Below are 19,059 nucleotides of genomic sequence, written 5' to 3'. Positions count from 1 at the left end.
AATACTTTTTTTCAGTTTCGTTTTGCACTTAAACATTATTACAAAAGCTGTTGATTAGAAATATATTTTAGCGGCACTTCAGGTCAATTTGTACACAAGCGACAAGACTTTTGTCAGGGACCGTACATTGTCTGAATTACCATTTCTATTTTATATTCTGATGACGTGGAAGTTTCCTGTACAACAATATAAAGGAATGAGTTGTCCATACACCTTAGAGATTCTCTACTTTATCATGGGTAGAGGCACCTACCGTGGTCGTGGAGGTGGAAATTCTTGGCATACAAGACTTGGGTCTGAGAGGCAGCAGGGTTATCGTTTGTGCAAAAGGGTTGACATCTCTCTTCGGTCTCAGTTGCCGGTCATAATGTAATTGGAGATCGGCACCAACTTTAGCCGCCATTACAGAATTGGACAGACAAAATCTAGGGCCCCTTAAAAGTAAATGGAGATTATTTTTTAAGCTGGTGAAGCAACATAGATAAGTGAGAAGGAGAAGCAGTGACCCACTATTCTTACCAGTACAGAAGCAGTGGTTTAGCTATTTCAGCCTGGACACTTTTTAGATGATTTTCATTCCACTGATTTGTGTCTAGAAGGTCCAATCTTGTCAGGAACTCTGCCTGAAGATATTGGTCGCCAATTACCACCATATATAGGTTTTTCATCTTGTTAAGATGTCTTAAAAGAGTAGAAAAAAACATAGCCTATGGCTTAGTATAATATGTCCTACTATACTGCATTATTACTAGTATTATTAATATAGACAGGTATGGATAATGAACATTTTAAAGAATAAGGAATGTCTGGTAATATAAACCAAGAAAGGATATACAGTGGGATGCGAAAGTTTGGGCAACCTTGTTAATCGTCATGATTTTCCTGTATAAATCGTTGGTTGTTACGATAAAAAATGTCAGTTAAATATATCATATAGGAGACACACACAGTGATATTTGAGAAGTGAAATGAAGTTTATTGGATTTACAGAAAGTGTGCTATAATTGTTTTAACAAAATTAGGCAGGTGCATAAATTTGGGCACTGTTGTCATTTTATTGATTCCAAAACCTTTAGAACTAATTATTGGAACTCAAATTGGCTTGGTAAGCTCAGTGACCCCTGACCTACATACACAGGTGAATCCAATTATGAGAAAGAGTATTTAAGGGGGTCAATTGTAAGTTTCCCTCCTCTTTTAATTTTCTCTGAAGAGTAGCAACATGGGGGTCTCAAAACAACTCTCAAATGACCTGAAGACAAAGATTGTTCACCATCATGGTTTAGGGGAAGGATACAGAAAGCTGACTCAGAGATTTCAGCTGTCTGTTTCCACAGTTAGGAACATATTGAGGAAATGGAAGACCACAGGCTCAGTTCAAGTTAAGGCTCGAAGTGGCAGACCAAGAAAAATCTCGGATAGACAGAAGCGACGAATGGTGAGAACAGTCAGAGTCAACCCACAGACCAGCACCAAAGACCTACAACATCATCTTGCTGCAGATGGAGTCACTGTGCATCGTTCAACCATTCGGCGCACTTTACACAAGGAGATGCTGTATGCGAGAGGGATGCAGAGGAAGCCTTTTCTCCGCCCACAGCACAAAAAGTGCCGCTTGAGGTGGGCTAAAGCACATTTGGACAAGCCAGCTTCATTTTGGAATAAGGTGCTGTGGACTGATGAAACTAAAATTGAGTTATTTGGCCATAACAAGGGGAGTTATGTATGGAGGAAAAAGAACACAGCATTCCAAGAAAAACACCTGCTACCTACAGTAAAATATGGTGGTGGTTCCATCATGCTGTGTGGCCAGTGCAGGGACTGGGAATCTTGTCAAAGTTGAGGGACGCATGGATTCCACTCAGTATCAGCAGATTCTGGAGACCAATGTCCAGGAATCAGTGACAAAGCTGAAGCTGCGCCGGGGCTGGATCTTTCAACAAGACAACGACCCTAAACACTGCTCAAAACCCACTAAGGCATTTATGCAGAGGAACAAGTACAACGTTCTGGAATGGCCATCTCAGTCCCCAGACCTGAATATAATTGAAAATCTGTGGTGCGACTTAAAGAGAGCTGTCCATGCTCGGAAGCTATCAAACCTGAATGAACTAAAGATGTTTTGTAAAGAGGAATGGTCCAAAATATCTTCAACCAGAATCCAGACTCTCATTGGAACCTACAGGAAGCGTTTAGAGGCTGTAATTTCTGCAGAAGGAGGATCTACTAAATATTGATTTCATTTCTTTTTTGTGGTGCCCAAATTTATGCACCTGCCTAATTTTGTTTAAACAATTATAGCACACTTTCTGTAAATCCAATAAACTTCATTTCACTTCTCAAATATCACTGTGTGTGTCTCCTATACGATATATATAACTGACATTTTTTATCGTAACAACCAACGATTTATACAGGAAAATCAGGACGATTAACAAGGTTGCCCAAACTTTCGCATCCCACTTTATAACAACCTGCAAAGTGTGAACTTGTGTCACTGCTCTGATTCACGTCAACAGCTCTGCTATGACCCATTAGCATTCTCATAACTATTTAAAGGGGTTTTCCGGTAAAAATATATATTTTTATCAAGTGCCCGCAGTATGGCCCTGAAACAGAAGATTCATACTTAAATGCTCCACGATGCTCCGATCCTCCATGCTGCCCTCTCGCTCTCCATCTTGCAGCACCAACGCTGTTTACAACCGTCTGGCTTGGACACGGTCACTTGCACCTCTCCAGTCATGACTAGCTTCAGGAGTGACATGCTGCTTGTGGCTACATCACTGCTGAAGCCATTCATTAGCTGGAGCGGTGCACGTGACCGTGCACATAGCCAGCCATATGTAAACAGCGTCAGGATGTCGTCAAGTGTATTGTGCCACCGAGTGTTCCTGTAACCATGAAGTGTAGTGCACTAGTAATAGTATTCTAAAACCACTAAGCATTGTGCCACTGTTGCGAAGAAGATAAAAGTCTTCTGTCTTTGCTACAACTTCACCATCTGGGATCATCTAAAAGGGGAGCCCCACTTATACAGAAATCTTGTACAGTTAATAGAGGCTTCATATCTAGTTTTGATCGAGCACCAAAGTGCTCGGGTGCTCGAGTAGAACACCTCGGGATGCTCGGGTGCTCTACAGATCACCCGAGCACAATGGAAGTCAATGGGAGAACCCGAGCATTAAACCAGGCACCTCCTGCTCTGAAGAGGTTCACATGAAAAGGTCAGAAATTGATGGAAACACCACTGAAATGGTTCGGGAACAGCATGAGGAGGATGTCTGGATGCATCTTGGACTCCCAGGTCGCTGCTGGGAACGATGTTGTCCGAGTAGTACGCCACTTTTGCAGACTGACAATAATACGCACAAAACCGAAGATAATATCGATTTTAGAGGAAAAATTGTTATGAAACATTTTTTTCCTGTATATTTACTTGTATATAAAGTGCAAGTGCTGCCAAAAATTACAAGGAAGAGGCACTCCGATACAACCTGTATATCACATAAAGGAGGGCCTCATTCACATTGTGGTACAATTGTTCAGGTAGTGGGACTCCTACACTCATAAACCCTATGCACTAAGTGAAGGAGCTGCCAAAAATTACAAGGAACCGGCACTCCAATACACTCTTTATTACACATAAGGGAGGGCATCATACACACCCTTGAAAAATGATGATTGATGGCCTGCTGGTGACCCTCAAAAACATTAGGCGCAAGGGCCTGCTGGTGACCCTCTAAAACATTAGGGGCAAGGGCCTGCTGCTGATCTGACCATCTAAAACATTAGGGATCAGGGTCTGCTGCTGGGCTGACCATCTAAAACATTAGGGATGAGGGCCTACTGATGAGCTGACCATCGACAAAATTATGGTTAAGGGTCTGCTGGTGAGCTGACTCTCTAAAACATTAGGAACGAGGGCCTGCTGCTGATCTGACCATGGAAAAAATTATGGTTGAGGGCCTGCTGCTGAGCTGACCATGGAAAAAAATTATGGTTGAGGGTCTGCTGGTGAGCTGACTGTCTAAAACTTTAGGGGCGAGTGTCACGGCCTCGGTGTGTGCCGCGACATTATCGCCGCGCATGCTGGTTGCCGGTTGCAACTTGTTTTTATGCATGTGTGTGCGCTTTCCCTTTTAGGATGTTTCCTTTCCCTGCTCTGGTGTGCACGGGGTTATTGTGTGCTTGGTAGGTGTGGTGGGTGTGACCTCAGGCCTCCTATATGTTGGTGTGGTGAAGCCTGAGTGTCAGTTTGGTTTTGTTTGTCAGCTTGGTGTGGAGCTCTGCTCCTGGGCTGAATGATACGGTCTGTGTGAGCCACCCTTATTTATTATTTTCTGTTTCCTTTGCTGTGTCTGTTGTCCCCTCCGGTGTGTTTCTGTCATTCCTCCCCCCACCTGGTGTATGTAGTTATGGTGTGGGTTTTGCTTGGAGGTTTGATTGTGGTGTGTGACGGCTCCGAAAGGGGCGGGCTTTCCCGGAGGGGTTAAGCGAAGGCAAGACTGTGGGTTTCCCAGCCTGGAGCCTCCGTCCATCTCGGCTGCGGCAGGTAAGTGTTCATAGCATTGTTATGTTGCTGTTACTTACCTGCCGTACTGTTTAGCCCATGGTCTTGCTTCCTTTTGCTACTGGGCCTCTGGAGACACCATTCATCCATGGTGTAGGATGAATGGGTGGTCTCTGCCCTGTCATCAGGCCTAGGGCATAGCAGGGATAGCAGAGTTCAAGGTTGGTGAGCATGAGCCCCCTTACCTTCAGAGGCAGCTCATGCGCTAGGAGTCTAGGGAGAGTTCAGGGTTGCACTAGGTGGTGACCTGCTCCCTGTTCCCTGCTTTCCTGCGTTGCAGCGAATGCTGAGGCACGGTGGGGGGTTCTCCCCACTCCCCGCCGTGACAACGAGGTCCTGCTGCTGATCTGACCATGGAAAAAGTTATGGTTGAGGGCCTGCTGCTGAGCTGACCATGGAAAAAAATTATGGTTGAGGGCCTGCCGCTGAGCTGACCATCGAAAAAAACTATGGTTGAGGGTCTGCTGGTGAGCTGACTCTCTAAAACATTAGGGGCAAGGGACTGCTGCTGATCTGACCATGGAAAAAATTATGGGCGAGGGCCTGCTGCTGAGCTGACCATCGAAAAAATTATGGTTGAGGGTCTGCTGCTAAGCTGACTCTCTAAAACATTAGGGGTGAGTGCCTGCTGCTGATCTGACCATGGAAAAAATTATGGTTGAGGGCTTGCTGTTGAGCTGACCATCGAAAAAATTATGGTTGAGGGCCTGCTGCTGATCTGACCATGGAAAAAATTATGGTTGAGGGCCTGCTGCTGAGCTGACCCTCTAAAACATTAGGAGCGAGGTCAGTCTATTAAGCATGTTGATATGATGGAGGAGGAGGACAAGAAAAGGAAGATTGAACCATATACCTTTTTTTGTGGTGGAAGGGGTGCATGGGAATACAGTGTATTCAATACACCATAAAAGCCACATTTAAAGTGCCTTTATGTTCAGCCGCTTTCCTCTGGTGTAGTACAGAAGTCAGGGGCAATCCAGGCCTTGTTAATTTTGATAAGAGAAAACCTGTCGGATGCGCTTATGAGTTATTATGCCCCCAGCAGCACTAAATACCTGCTCTGACAAAACGCTGACGGCAGGGCAGGCCAGCACCTCCAAGGTGTAGAGCGCCAGTTTGTGCCATGTGTCCAGCTTGGACACCCAATATTTGTAAGGCACAGAGAAATCATTGAGGACGCTGACACGGTCTGCTACATACTCCTTCACCATCTTCCAAAACTTTTCTCTCCTTGTGACACTAGGCCGCGCATCAGGGTGAGGGTAATGGCGGAGTGTCATGAAACTGTCCAAGTCCTTGGAGGGTGTTGCCCTGCCTCTGTTGGAACTGCTGTATGTTCCCCTCGTCTCCCCTCCTCGGTTGCCCAAGGAACTACGTATACGTACTCTGCTGCCAGCGTTGTCAACTGGAAATTTTTGGAGCAATTTCTCCACAAGAACCTTCTGGTATTGCACCATTTTGCTCGTCCTCTACACCACAGGAATGAGAGATGAGAAGTTCTCTTTGTAGCGGGGGTCGAGAAGGGTGAACAACCAGTAATCGGTGTTGGCCAAAATGCGTATAACACGTGGGTCACGGGAAAGGCAGCATAACATAAAGTCAGCCATGTGTGCCAGAGTCCCAACAGACAAGACTGTTGTCCTCATCAGGAGGATGACTCTCAATCTCCTCATCCTCTTCCTCCTCTTCGGCCCATCCACACTGAACAGATGGAATAAACCTGCTATGGGTACTACCCTCTGTAGCAGAGGCAACCATCTCCTGCTCCTCCTCCTCATCATCATCCAATTTGCACTGAGAAGACGAACGAAGGGTGGTCTGGCTATCACCCTGTGTACTGTCTTCCCCCATTTCCACCTCTTCCACATGCAAAGTGTCCTCCTTCATTGTGAGCAGCGAGCGTTTCAGTAGACACAGAAGTGGGATGGTTACGCTGATAACAGCGGCATCGCCGCTCACCATCTGGGTTGATTCCTCAAAGTAGCATAAAACCTCACAGAGGTCAGACATCCATGCCCACTCGTCGCTTGTGAAGAGCAGAAGCTGACTGGAAAGGCGACGACCATGTTGCAGCTGGTATTCCACTACTGCCATCTGCTGCTCACAAAGCCTGGCCAACATGTGGAACGTGGAGTTCCAGCGCGTGCTCACGTCGCACAACAGTCGGTGAGCTGGCAATTGCAAGCGTTGCCAGACCGGCGGCAGCTGTAGATGACTTTCGGAAACACACACACGGCTCACCTTAACCAGTAGCTCAGGCAAATTGGAGTAGGCTTTGAGAAACCACTGAACCACTTAGTTAAACACGTGGGCTAGGCATGCTATGTGTGTGAGCTTGCCGAGCATCAAAGCCGCCACCAAGTTACGGCCATTATCAGACACAACCATGCCTGGTTCTAGGTTGAGTGGCGAGAACCACAGCTCAGTCTGGTCCCTTATGTCCTGCCACAGCTCTGCGGCGGTGCGCTGTTTGTCACCTAAACATATTAATTAGTTTCAGCACGTCCTGTTGCCGCTTCTCCACTGCCGTGCTACACTGCTTCCAGCTACTGACTGATGACTGACTGGTGCTGCAAGAGGAGAATTCAGAGGTGGAAGTGGAGGAGGAGAAGTGGGGGTTGCAGCCACTATTGTAGGTGGTGGCGTAAATCCTGATGGAAGTAGGGCCCTCAATTCTTGGCGTCGGTAGCATCTGTGCCATCCCAGGGATGACTCGCTCCCGGCCTCCACAACGTTCACCCAGTGTGCCGTCAGGAAAAGTAGCGTCCCTGGCCACAAGCACTTGTCCATGTGTCAGTCGTTAAGTGGACCTTCCCAATAAGTGCGTTGGTCAGGGCACGGGTGATGTTACAGGACACATGCTGGTGTAAGGCGGGGACGACACACCAGGAAAAATAGTGGCGGCTGGGGACTGAGTAACGAGGGACCGCCGCCGCCATCAGGCTGCGGAAAGCCTCAGTGTCCACAAGCCTAAATGGAAACATTTCCAGGGCCAGCAATTTGGAAAGGTGCACATTTAGTGCTATGGCCTGTGGGTGGGTGGCTGAATATTTGCGCTTTTTCGTTCTAAGGCCTGTGGTATGGACATCTGTACACTGCGCTGGGACACAGAAGTGGACTTGCTAGCTGATGGTGCTTGCAAAGGTCCAGGTGCAGGGCGGGAGGCATCCGGGCCTGCGTCTTGGACATGGGATTAGCCAGCACGTAACACAGGGGAAGAGGAGGCAGTGGTGTGACCCGCAGACACTGATTGTGGACCCAAGTGTTCGGCCCACCTATTAGGGTGCTTTGATGCCATGTGGCGGATCATGCTGGTGGTGGTGAGGTTGCTAGTGTTCACGCCCCTGCTCATTTTGGTACGGCACAGGTTGCAAATGACAATTCTTTTATTGTCCGCACATTCCTCAAAAAGCGCAAGACTGCGGAACACCTACTCCTTGGCAAGGGAGAGTGCTGCAAGGGGGTGCTCCGGGGAACAGTTGTGGGCCTGTTTGGTGTGGCCCACCTTCTCCCTTTTGCCACCCCACTGCCTCTTCCAGCCTGTTGCGGTGCTGCGGATCCCTCCCCCTCTGTACTGCTGTCCTCATTCGGCTTGCCACCTTCCCAGGTTAGGTCAGTGATTTCATCGTCCACCACCTCCTCTTCCACTTCTCCTCCTTGACTTGTTGACCTAACAACAACCTCCCTTATTGACAACTGTGTCTCATCCTCATCATCAACCTCTTGAGACACTAATTGCCGTTGACTTATTGGCAACTGTGTCTCATCATCATCATCATCATCCACCTCGTGAAACACTAATTGCCGTTCCCCACCGTCCTCTTCTTGTGACTGTGGATGCTCAAGAGTTTGGGCATCGGTGCACACGATCTCATGTCCCTCTTTAAGCGGGATTGGTGAGAGGCCCAAATCAAGGAATGGCGATGAAAAGAGCTCCTCGGAATATCCGAGTGTGGGATCACTTGTTTGGCAAGACTCTCCATGGTGGGAGGAAGGAGGATCAGGGTGAGGATTCTGTTGACCAGACTCTTGGCTACTGAGACTAGACTTTGTGGAAGACAGGGTGGTGCTTAACCGACTGGAAGCATTATCTGCTGCAATCTAACCGACCACCTGGTCGCACCGGTCTGACTTCGAGAGTGGTGTCTTGCACCGCCCTGCAAACTGGGACATGAAGCTAGGTATCGTGGATGAGTGTGTTTCTTGTGTTCTGGCAGCAGGCACGGTTTCACCATCAGCAGCACGGCCACTTCCCCGTCCCTTACTGCTCGCCTTCTGCATATTAAATGGTGTATATGCTTGCAAGTATGTCACATGTACAGTAGCGCAGGTTTTGTACGTGTATGCGCAAATAAATCAAACTGAATGTCACTGCTATTTAGGATGTGCAAACATTATACAGGAGATGTAGCGCAGGTAATGTCGCTGCTGTCACCAGCGGCTAATAAAAAATTACAGGGAATGTCACAGCTATTTGGGATGCGCAAACGTTATACAGGAGATGTAGCGCAGGTAATGTAACTGTCCGCAGCGGACACCGTCTACGTAAAAAGTACACTGGATATCACAGATATTTTTAAGATGAGCACACGTTATACAGGAGATGTAGCGCAGGTAATGTCACTGTCCGCAGTGTCTACGGAAAAAGTACATTGGATGTCACAGATATTTTTAGGATGCGCAAACGTTATACAGGAGATGTAGCGCAGGTAATGTAACTGTCTGCAGCGGCCAAACAATTGCAAGCTATTTAGCGCAGGTTGCGCTAAAAATATATATTGCTGCCAGATACAACAATAGTCCTTAAAAGGACTTTTGGGTCTCTAACAATTGCACGCAATTTAGCACAGGTTGCGCTAATAATATATATTGCTGCCAGATACAACAATAGTTCTTAAAAGGACTTTTGGGTCTCTAACACCAACCCTGCCTAACCAAAAAATTCAATTCAATTCTCTACACTATCTTTACCTTCTACAGCACAGCTCTCCCTGACTACGACTGGCCGAACCACGTGTCATCGGGTGCTTTATAGCACCTGATAAAGCGTTCCGGCCAGCCAATTACTGTAATGCCAGTAACCAACATGGCTACGGCATTACAGTGAGTGGCAGTACTTACCTGCATGTTTATTGGCTGCGTAGCAGCCAACAAACGTGCGGGGAGGAGACTCGAGCATGGCACTCGAGCACACGCGGTATTCAGCCGAACACCGCGATGTGCTGAGCATCGCGATGCTCAAGCCGGTTCGGCCGAGCATGCTCCATCATCACTATTCATATCCTTTGTACTCTTCCCTTTGCCACAATCAACTGGATAAAAACATGATACTGTTTATCACAAGGAGCACAACCTGGAGACTTGACCTGTTGTGCCACACTGGACCCACTGCCGAGGACCTGTGTCATTGCAGTGCTGGATACACAGAATTTTACTGTATTTGTATGATTTCAATGGGATTTTTACTGATAAAAATAATTGCTTCCCTTGACCACTGACATGGAAATTAAATTAGAATGTACCTCTGTTTTCTTGTCATGTCCTTCAAAGTTTTGAGCCTCTCAATGTCCATCCACAGCAAAAAAAGTTTTTCTCCTGAAGTTCCCCTAATAAAGGATTTAAACTTTTCAAAATCTTTCCGGCAACGAATATGGGAATATTCCTGTTTATTATCAAGAGCATCCAGAACGCCCTGTCCATCGCTATCTGAGTCGGAGACATCAAGCTCTTCATCAATGGAGGCTTCAGAGGAGGTGGAAGGGGCTCCAGTACTAGAGAGTCTTTGGATTGTCACCTGAGACAAGTCAAAAATATCCATCCCATCTAAACTTTTCTTCATGAGGTTACCATTCAACTTGGAAACTGCAGAATTTATAACCTGATCAACGTAATAAAAAGCAAAGTTCTCTATTGTTGGAAAGACTGGATTTTGAGTGTTTTGGGTATTGTGAGGAATGGTTTCTTTTGGTTTCTGCTTAACATAAAGTCTTATTGGACTTGGAGTTAGGGAAGGTGCAATCGATACAGAATATTCGTCTTTGTCCTGTGTATCCTGCATTATCTTACTGTCCCTCTGAGACTTAGCAGACAACGCATTCTTACTAGTGTGGTGACGGCTTCGGTTTTGGTGACTTGAAACACTCTGAAGAACTGTGTAAAAGAAAAAGTAATGGTAATCACTCATTGTAGCACCCAGATATAGTATCTAGACATACTTCACTGTACTGAATCATGTAAACACATTGGTCTGTTTAGGAACTGTGGACACATAACGGTAGAGTTTTGTAATCAAACCTATTTGCAGAATTATTTAATTCATTTTTTTATTTAAAAAAAGGTTACAAATTTGAACGTACGTTTTATGCAAAAAGATATCTCCCAGGGAGATAGAACCATCTCGCTAGCACCACCTTCTGGAAGTGGCTCCCTATGAGTCAAAGTCTGACTTTTTAACAAGCCTTGGAACATGACAAGGAAAAATAGCCAAGCCAAGTATCCATCCGTAGATAGCTGTTTTGGGGTGCTTGCCTCTAATCAGACTTTGACTCATAGGGAGCCACTTCCACAAGCTGGTGCTAGTGAGATGGTTTTATTTCCTTAGAGATACCTCTATTTTTCCCATGGAGCATTGCCAATAAGTTTCCGTACACAGCCCCTGCCTAAGCTACATTCAAGGGATCACACTCATCCAGCCAGACTCTAACTCTGTACTGATGAGGGGAAAGCAAAACAGCGGTCTATGGATATTTGGCTTGGCTATTTTCCCTTGTTATGCCCCAAGGCTTGTTAAAAAGTTGGACTGTCTTGTTAAACCGCTGTATGGTCTTGGCCACCATGGTGCAGCTCAGTTTCAGGGGGTTGTCGATCTTCTTATAGCCTCGGCCGTCTTTATATAGAGCAACAATCCTTTTTTCAGATCCTCAGAGAGTTCTTTGCGACATGTTTCTCTTTCCCTAGGAGATACCTCTTTGCATATTTTTTCCCACATGCAGCACTGCCAGTAAGGAGAGCCAGCACCCTTGCCATGCGACATACCCTTTAAGTACATAATTATCTATATATATATGTGAAGAATATTATTTACCTCGGCTATAGTCATCACTCCAGGCAATAGTTCCAGACATTGAATTTGTGGTATTGAGAGTTGCACTTTGCTTTGCTATTGTAAACCATTCTTTTGTCTGTGTAAAAGAAGCCTGTAGAAGACACAAACACATTTGTGAAAGTATTGGCAAAATTAGCTTTTGGAAGGAGAAGAGAAAGTAAAGGGAGTCTGTCAGTTGTTTTCACTATGCAAAACTGATGACAGCACTAGGAAGAGGCTGGGGAGAACAGGTCAAACATGCCTATTGTGGAGCTTTTATTATTAACCACTTAAGGACCACAGGTTTATACCCCCCTAAAGACCAGGCCCTTTTTTACAAATCGGCACTCCACAACTTTAGCGGTTTATTGCTCGGTCATGCAACTTACCACCCAAATGAATTTTACCTCCTTTTCTTCTCACTAATAGAGCTTTCATTTGGTGGTATTTCATTGCTGCTGACATTTTTACTTTTTTGTTATTAATCGAAATTTAACGATTTTTTTGCAAAAAAATGACATTTTTCACTTTCAGTTGTAAAATTTTGCAAAAAAAACGACATCCATATATAAATTTTGCTCTAAATGTATTGTTCTACATGTCTTTGATAAAAAAAAAATGTTTGAATAAAAAAAAAAATGGTTTGGGTAAAAGTTATAGCGTTTACAAACTATGGTACAAAAATGTGAATTTCCGCTTTTTGAAGCAGCTCTGACTTTCTGAGCACCTGTCATGTTTCCTGAGGTTCTACAATGCCCAGACAGTACAAACACCCCACAAATGACCCCATTTCTGAAAGTACACACCCTAAGGTATTCGCTGATGGGCATAGTGAGTTCATAGAACTTTTTATTTTTTGTCACAAGTTAGTGGAAAATGATAATTATTTTTTTTTGATTTTTTTTTCTTACAAAGTCTCATATTTCACTAACTTGTGACAAAAAATAAAAACTTCTATGAACTCACTATGCCCATCAGCGAATACCTTGGGGTGTTTTCTTTCCAAAATGGGGTCACTTGTGGGGTAGTTATACTGCCCTGGCATTCTAGGGGCCCAAATGTGTGGTAAGTAGTTTGAAATCAAAATGTGTAAAAAATGACCGGTGAAATCCGAAAGGTGCTCTTTGGAATGTGGGCCCCTTTGCCCACCTAGGCTGCAAAAAAGTGCCACACATGTGGTATCGCCGTACTCAGGAGAAGTTGGGGAATGTGTTTTGGGGTGTCATTTTACATATACCCATGCTGGGTGAGATAAATATCTTGGTCAAATGCCAACTTTGTATAAAAAAATGGGAAAAGTTGTCTTTTGCCAAGATATTTCTCTCACCCAGCATGGGTATATGTAAAATGACACCCCAAAACACATTCCCCAACTTCTCCTGAGTACGGAGATACCACATGTGTGACACTTTTTTGCAGCCTAGGTGGGCAAAGGGGCCCATATTCCAAAGAGCACCTTTCGGATTTCACCGGTCATTTTTTACACATTTTGATTTCAAACTTCTTACCACACATTTGGGCCCCTAGAATGCCAGGGCAGTATAACTACCCCACAAGTGACCCCATTTTGGAAAGAAGACACCCCCAGGTATTTCGTGATGGGCATAGTGAGTTCATGGAAGTTTTTATTTTTTGTCACAAGTTAGTGGAATATGAGACTTTGTAAGGAAAAAAATTAAATAAAAATCATCATTTTCCGCTAACTTGTGACAAAAAATATAAAATTCTAGGAACTCGCCATGCCCCTCACGGAATACCTTGGGGTGTCTTTCCAAAATGGGGTCACTTGTGGGGTAGTTATACTGCCCTGGCATTTTCCAGGGGCCCTAATGTGTGGTAAGTAGGTAAATGACCTGTGAAATCCGAAAGGTGCTCTTTGGAATGTGGGCCCCTTTGCCCACCTAGGCTGCAAAAAAGTGCCACACATGTGGTATCGCCGTACTCAGGAGAAGTTGGGGAATGTGTTTTGGGGTGTCATTTTACATATACCCATGCTGGGTGAGATAAATATCTTGGTCAAATGCCAACTTTGTATAAAAAAATGGGAAAAGTTGTCTTTTGCCAAGATATTTCTCTCACCCAGCATGGGTATATGTAAAATGACACCCCAAAACACATTCCCCAACTTCTCCTGAGTACGGCGATACCACATGTGTGACACTTTTTTGCAGCTTAGATGCGCAAAGGGGCCCACATTCCTTTTATGAGGGCATTTTTAGACATTTGGATCCCAGACTTCTTCTCACGCTTTAGGGCCCCTAAAATGCCAGGGCAGTATAAATACCCCACATGTGACCCCATTTTGGAAAGAAGACACCCCAAGGTATTCAATGAGGGGCATGGCGAGTTCATAGAATTTTATTTTTTTTGGCACAAGTTAGCGGAAATTGATTTTATTTTATTTTTTTCTCACAAAGTCTCCCTTTCCGCTAACTTGGGACAAAAATTTCAATCTTTCATGGACTCAATATGCCCCTCACGGAATACCTGGGGGTGTCTTCTTTCCGAAATGGGGTCACATGTGGGGTATTTATACTGCCCTGGCATTCTAGGGGCCCTAAAGCGTGAGAAGAAGTCTGGAATATAAATGTCTAAAAAATTTTACGCATTTGGATCCCGTGAGGGGTATGGTGAGTTCATGTGAGATTTAATTTTTTGACACAAGTTAGTGGAATATGTGACTTTGTAAGAAAAAAAAATAAATTTCCGCTAACTTGGGCCAAAACAATTTCTGAATGGAGCCTTACAGAGGGGTGATCAATGACAGGGGGGTGATCAATGACCGGGGGGTGATCAATGACCGGGGGGTGATCAATGACAGGAGGGTGATCAGGGAGTCTATATGGGGTGATCACCCCCCTGTCATTGATCACCCCCCTATAAGGCTCCATTCAGATGTCCGTATGTGTTTTGCGGATCCGATCCATGTATCCGTGGATCCGTAAAAATCATACGGACATCTGAATGCAGCCTGACAGGGGGGTGATCAATGACAGGGGGGGTGATCAATGACAGGGGGGTGATCAGGGAGTCTATATGGGGTGATCACCCCCCCTGGAAGGCTCCAGGGAGACGCCTGTATGTGTTTTGCGGATCCGATCCATCTATCAGTGGATCCGTAAAAATCATGCGGACATCTGAATGGAGCTTTACAGGGGGGTGATCAATGACAGGGGGGTGATCAGGGAGTCTATATGGGGTGATCACCCCCGTCATTGATCACGCCCCTGTAAGGCTCCATTCAGATGTCCGTATGCGTTTTGCGGATCCGATCCATCTATCAGTGGATCCGTAAAAATCATGCGGACATCTGAATGGAGCTTTACAGGGGGTGATCAATCACAGGGGGGTAATCAATGATAGGGGGGTGATCAGGGAGTCTATATGGGGTGATCACCACAGTCATTGATCACGCCCCTGTAAGGCTCTATTCAGACGTCCGTATGCGTTTTGCGGATCCGATCCATCTATCAGTGGATCCGTAAAAATCATGCGGACGTGTGAATGGAGCTTTACAGGGGGGTGATCAATGACAGGGGGGTAATCAATGAAAGGGGGGTGATCAGGGACTCTATATGGGGTGATCAGGGGCTAATAAGGGGTTAATAAGTGACGGGGGGGGGTGTAGTGTAGTGTGGTGCTTGGTGCAACATATTGTTGAGCTACCTGTGTCCTCTGGTGGTCGATCCAAACAAAAGGGACCACCAGAGGACCAGGTAGCAGGTATATTAGACGCTGTTATCAAAACAGCGTCAAATATACCTGTTAGGGGTTAAAAAAATCGCATCTCCAGCCTGCCAGCGAACGATCGCCGCTGGCAGGCTGGAGATCCACTCGCTTACCTTCCGAAATCTCGGCTCACGTGAGATGACGCCAATCGGCGTTAGTGTGACCTGGGAGCGCCGCAGAGATGACGCCTTTCGGCGTTAGTGTGACGGTAAGTGGTTAAGAGTAGTGTGAATATAAACTTATTGTCTGACAGATTCTGCTCCTGCAAGTCCCCTGGAAGCAGAGCTTCACCGGCCTCCCCCTCTGTCACTCAGAGCCGAGGGAAAAATTTGTGAAGCAGCTCAATGCAGAGAACACTTCACCGTGATGCCCACCCTCCTGGGCACTTCCAAGAACAGTGACTGGTTAAATAAAACTTTATATTCACACTACTCCTGGTAATAAAAGTTCCACAAAAGGTATGTGGAAATCAGAAAACAAGTGAATAATCAATACAACTAAAAGCCAAATAGACAGCTTTATATAGATGCACGGATATCAATTTAAAAATATTCAGTAGTCATAGTGAAGTCTCTCATGATACCCATGCCCTTTATATAACAAAAAAACTACTCGCCATACAAATTGTAATAATATAATTATAAATCATTACTTGAATATTGATAAGCAAATACAATAATCACAATATTTCAGACTATATACTGTGTGTGTGTATATATATATATACACAGTATCTAACAAAAGTCAGTCCACCCCTCACATTTTGTAAATATTTTATTATATCTTTTCATGGGACATCACTGACGATAGGACACTTTGATACAATATAAAGTAGTCAGTGTAAAGCTTGTATAACAGTGTAAATTGGATGTCCCCTTAAAATAACTCACCACACAGAGATTAATGTCTAAACCGCTGGTAACAAAAGTGAGTACACCCCTAAGTGAAAATGGCCACATTGTGCCCATTTGGCCATTTTCCCTCCCCGATGTCATATGACTTAGTGTTACAAGGTCTCAAGGTGTGAATGGGGAGCAGGTGTGTTACATTTGGTGTTATCGCTCTCACTCTCTCATACTGGTCACTGGAAGTTCAACATGGCAGCTCAAGGCAAAGAAGTCTGAGAATCTGAAAAAAGGATTGTTGCTCTATATAAAGACGGCCGAGGCTATAAGAAGATCGACAACCCCCTGAAACTGAGCTGCAGCATGGTGGCCAAGACCATACAGCGGTTGGTTTAACAAGACAGATTCCACTCAGAACAGGCCTCGCCATGGCCGACAAAAGTTGAGTGCACATGCTCAGCATCATATCCAGAGGTTGAATGAGTGCTGCCAGAATTGCTGCAGAGGTTAAAGAGGTGGGTGGGGGGTCTGTCTGTCAGTGCTCAGACCATACGTGGCACACTGCATTAAATTGGTCTGCATGGCGGTCGTCCTAGAAGGAAGCCTCTTCTAAAGACGATGCAGAAGAAAGCCCACAAACATTTTTCTGAAGACAAGCAGACTACGGACATGGATTACTGGAACCATGTCCTGTGGTCTGATGAGACCAAGAGAAACTTATTTGGTTGAGATGGTGTCAAGCATGTGTGGTGGCAACCAGGTGAGGAGTACAAAGACAAGTGTGTCTTACTTACAGTCAGGCATGGTGGTGGGAGTGTCATGGTTTGGGGCTGCATGAGTGCTGCCGGCTGTGGGGAGCTACAGTTCATTGAGGGAACTATGGATGCCAACCTGTACTGTGACATACTGACGCAGAGCATGATCCCCTCCCTTCGGTAACTGGGACGCAGAGCAGTATTCCAACATGATAACATAGAAACATAGAATGTGTCGGCAGATAAGAACCATTTGGCCCATCTAGTCTGCCCAATATACTAAATACTATGAATAGCCCCTGACCCTATCTTATATGAAGGATGGCCTTATGCCTATCCCATGCATGCTTAACTCCTTCACTGTATTTGCAGCTACCACTTCTGCAGGAAGGCTATTCCATGCATCCACTACTCTCTCAGTAAAGTAATACTTCCTGATATTACTTTTAAACCTTTGCCCCACTAATTTAAAACTATGTCCTCTTGTATGGAGGGGGTTCATGTTACAGTTTATTCCCAATTCAGAATATCCTTTATTGATGGAACCCTTTAAACTTACAGCGTGGTATTTACAGGAGGACCTAAAGGACCAATTAGGGGATCTGAAAGTGTGAAAACTGAAATGAGAAGGTTTTAAGTAAAGATAGTGGGACATTCATAGTAACCGAGATGTTCAGATAAGACAAAAAAAAAAAAAGGGGGATAAGGAGGGGGGATAAGAAGGGAGATGCAGGGGAGGGTATAGGAGCCGGAGGGTGGGGAAAAAGGCACTATTAAAGCAAGTTCAAATGCTTTTGAATTGTGGAGACAAAGATTTATTGCCAGTCGGAATGTCTATTTACAAAATTAAAGTACTGAATGTTAAATATTAGCTTTATATATGCAGAATATATTGGCTACTATGGGAGGGGGGGTAAGGGTGAAAGAATTAAAGCGGGAAAAAAGGGGAAGAAAGAAAATATTTATTTGTCATGAATAGATTGTCAGATCGCTATAATGTTTTCTAAATGTCATGTATATACAGTATGCATGTATTGTATTTTTTTTCTTTTCCCTGAAATAAAAGTTTATTTAAAAAAAACAAAAAACTATGTCCTCTTGTAGCAGTTTTTCTTCTTTTAAATATTCTCTCCTCTTTTACCTTGTTGATTCCCTTTATGTATTTAAAAGTTTCTATCATATCCATAACGCGACTCCAAGACGACTTTTGCCTTGCTAAAGAAACTGAGGGTAAAGGTGCTGGACTGGCCAAGCATGTCTCCAGGCCTAATCCCTATTGAGCATCTGTTTGGCATCCTCAAACAGAAGGTGGAGGAGCACAAGGTCTAACATTCACCAGATCCGTGATGTCGTCATGAAGGAGTGGAAGAGGATTCCAGTAGCAACCTGTGAAGCTCTACTGAACTCCTTGTCCAAATGAGTTAAAGCAGTGCTGGAAAATAATGGTGGCCACAAAAAATATTGACACTTTAGGCACAATTTGGGCATTTTCATTTAGGGGTGTATTAACTTTTGTTGCCAGCGGTTTAGACATTAATGACTGTGTGGTGAGTTATTTTGAGGGCACGCCACATTTAAACTGTTATACAAACTGTACACTGACTACTTTATATTGTATCAAAATGTCAGATCTTCAGTGTTGTCCCTTGAAAAGATATTATAAAACATTTACAAAAATGTGAAGGGTGTACTCACTTTTGTGAGATACTGTATATTTATACAGTACAGACCAAAAGTTTGGACACACCTTCTCAGTCAAAGAGTTTTCTTTATTTTCATGACTATGAAGGCATCAAAACTATGAATTAACACATGTGGAGTTATATACATAACAAACAAGTGTGAAACAACTGAAAATATGTAATATTCTAGGTTCTTCAAAGTAGCCACCTTTTGCTTTGATTACTGCTTTGCACACTCTTGGCATTCTCTTGATGAGCTTCAAGAGGTAGTCCCCTGAAATGGTCTAAAAACAGTCTTGAAGGAGTTCCCAGAGATGCTTAGCACTTGTTGGCCCTTTTGCCTTCACTCTGCGGTCCAGCTCACCCCAAACCATCTCGATTGGGTTCAGGT

At 44.7% G+C, this 19,059-nt stretch overlaps 1 protein-coding gene across 1 annotated transcript in view; it reads right to left on the bottom strand.

Moving 5' to 3' along the window:
• RGS22 (regulator of G protein signaling 22) overlaps positions 1–19,059 on the bottom strand; it is a 161,247-nt gene that overhangs the window by 102,361 nt on the left and 39,827 nt on the right. Inside the window, exons 7-10 of the mRNA XM_040432191.1 lie at positions 11,658–11,769; positions 10,096–10,723; positions 520–681; positions 254–434 (exon numbers count right to left, since the gene is read on the bottom strand). Of these exons, the coding sequence (XP_040288125.1) occupies positions 254–434; positions 520–681; positions 10,096–10,723; positions 11,658–11,769 (1,083 nt within the window). The remainder of the gene's footprint in view (positions 1–253; positions 435–519; positions 682–10,095; positions 10,724–11,657; positions 11,770–19,059) is intronic.

The sequence above is a fragment of the Bufo bufo genome, chromosome 5, assembly GCF_905171765.1.
Source record: "Bufo bufo chromosome 5, aBufBuf1.1, whole genome shotgun sequence".
Taxonomy (NCBI): domain Eukaryota; kingdom Metazoa; phylum Chordata; class Amphibia; order Anura; family Bufonidae; genus Bufo; species Bufo bufo.
Note: the sequence above shows the minus strand (reverse complement) of the source record. Positions and strands in the feature narration are given on the sequence as shown.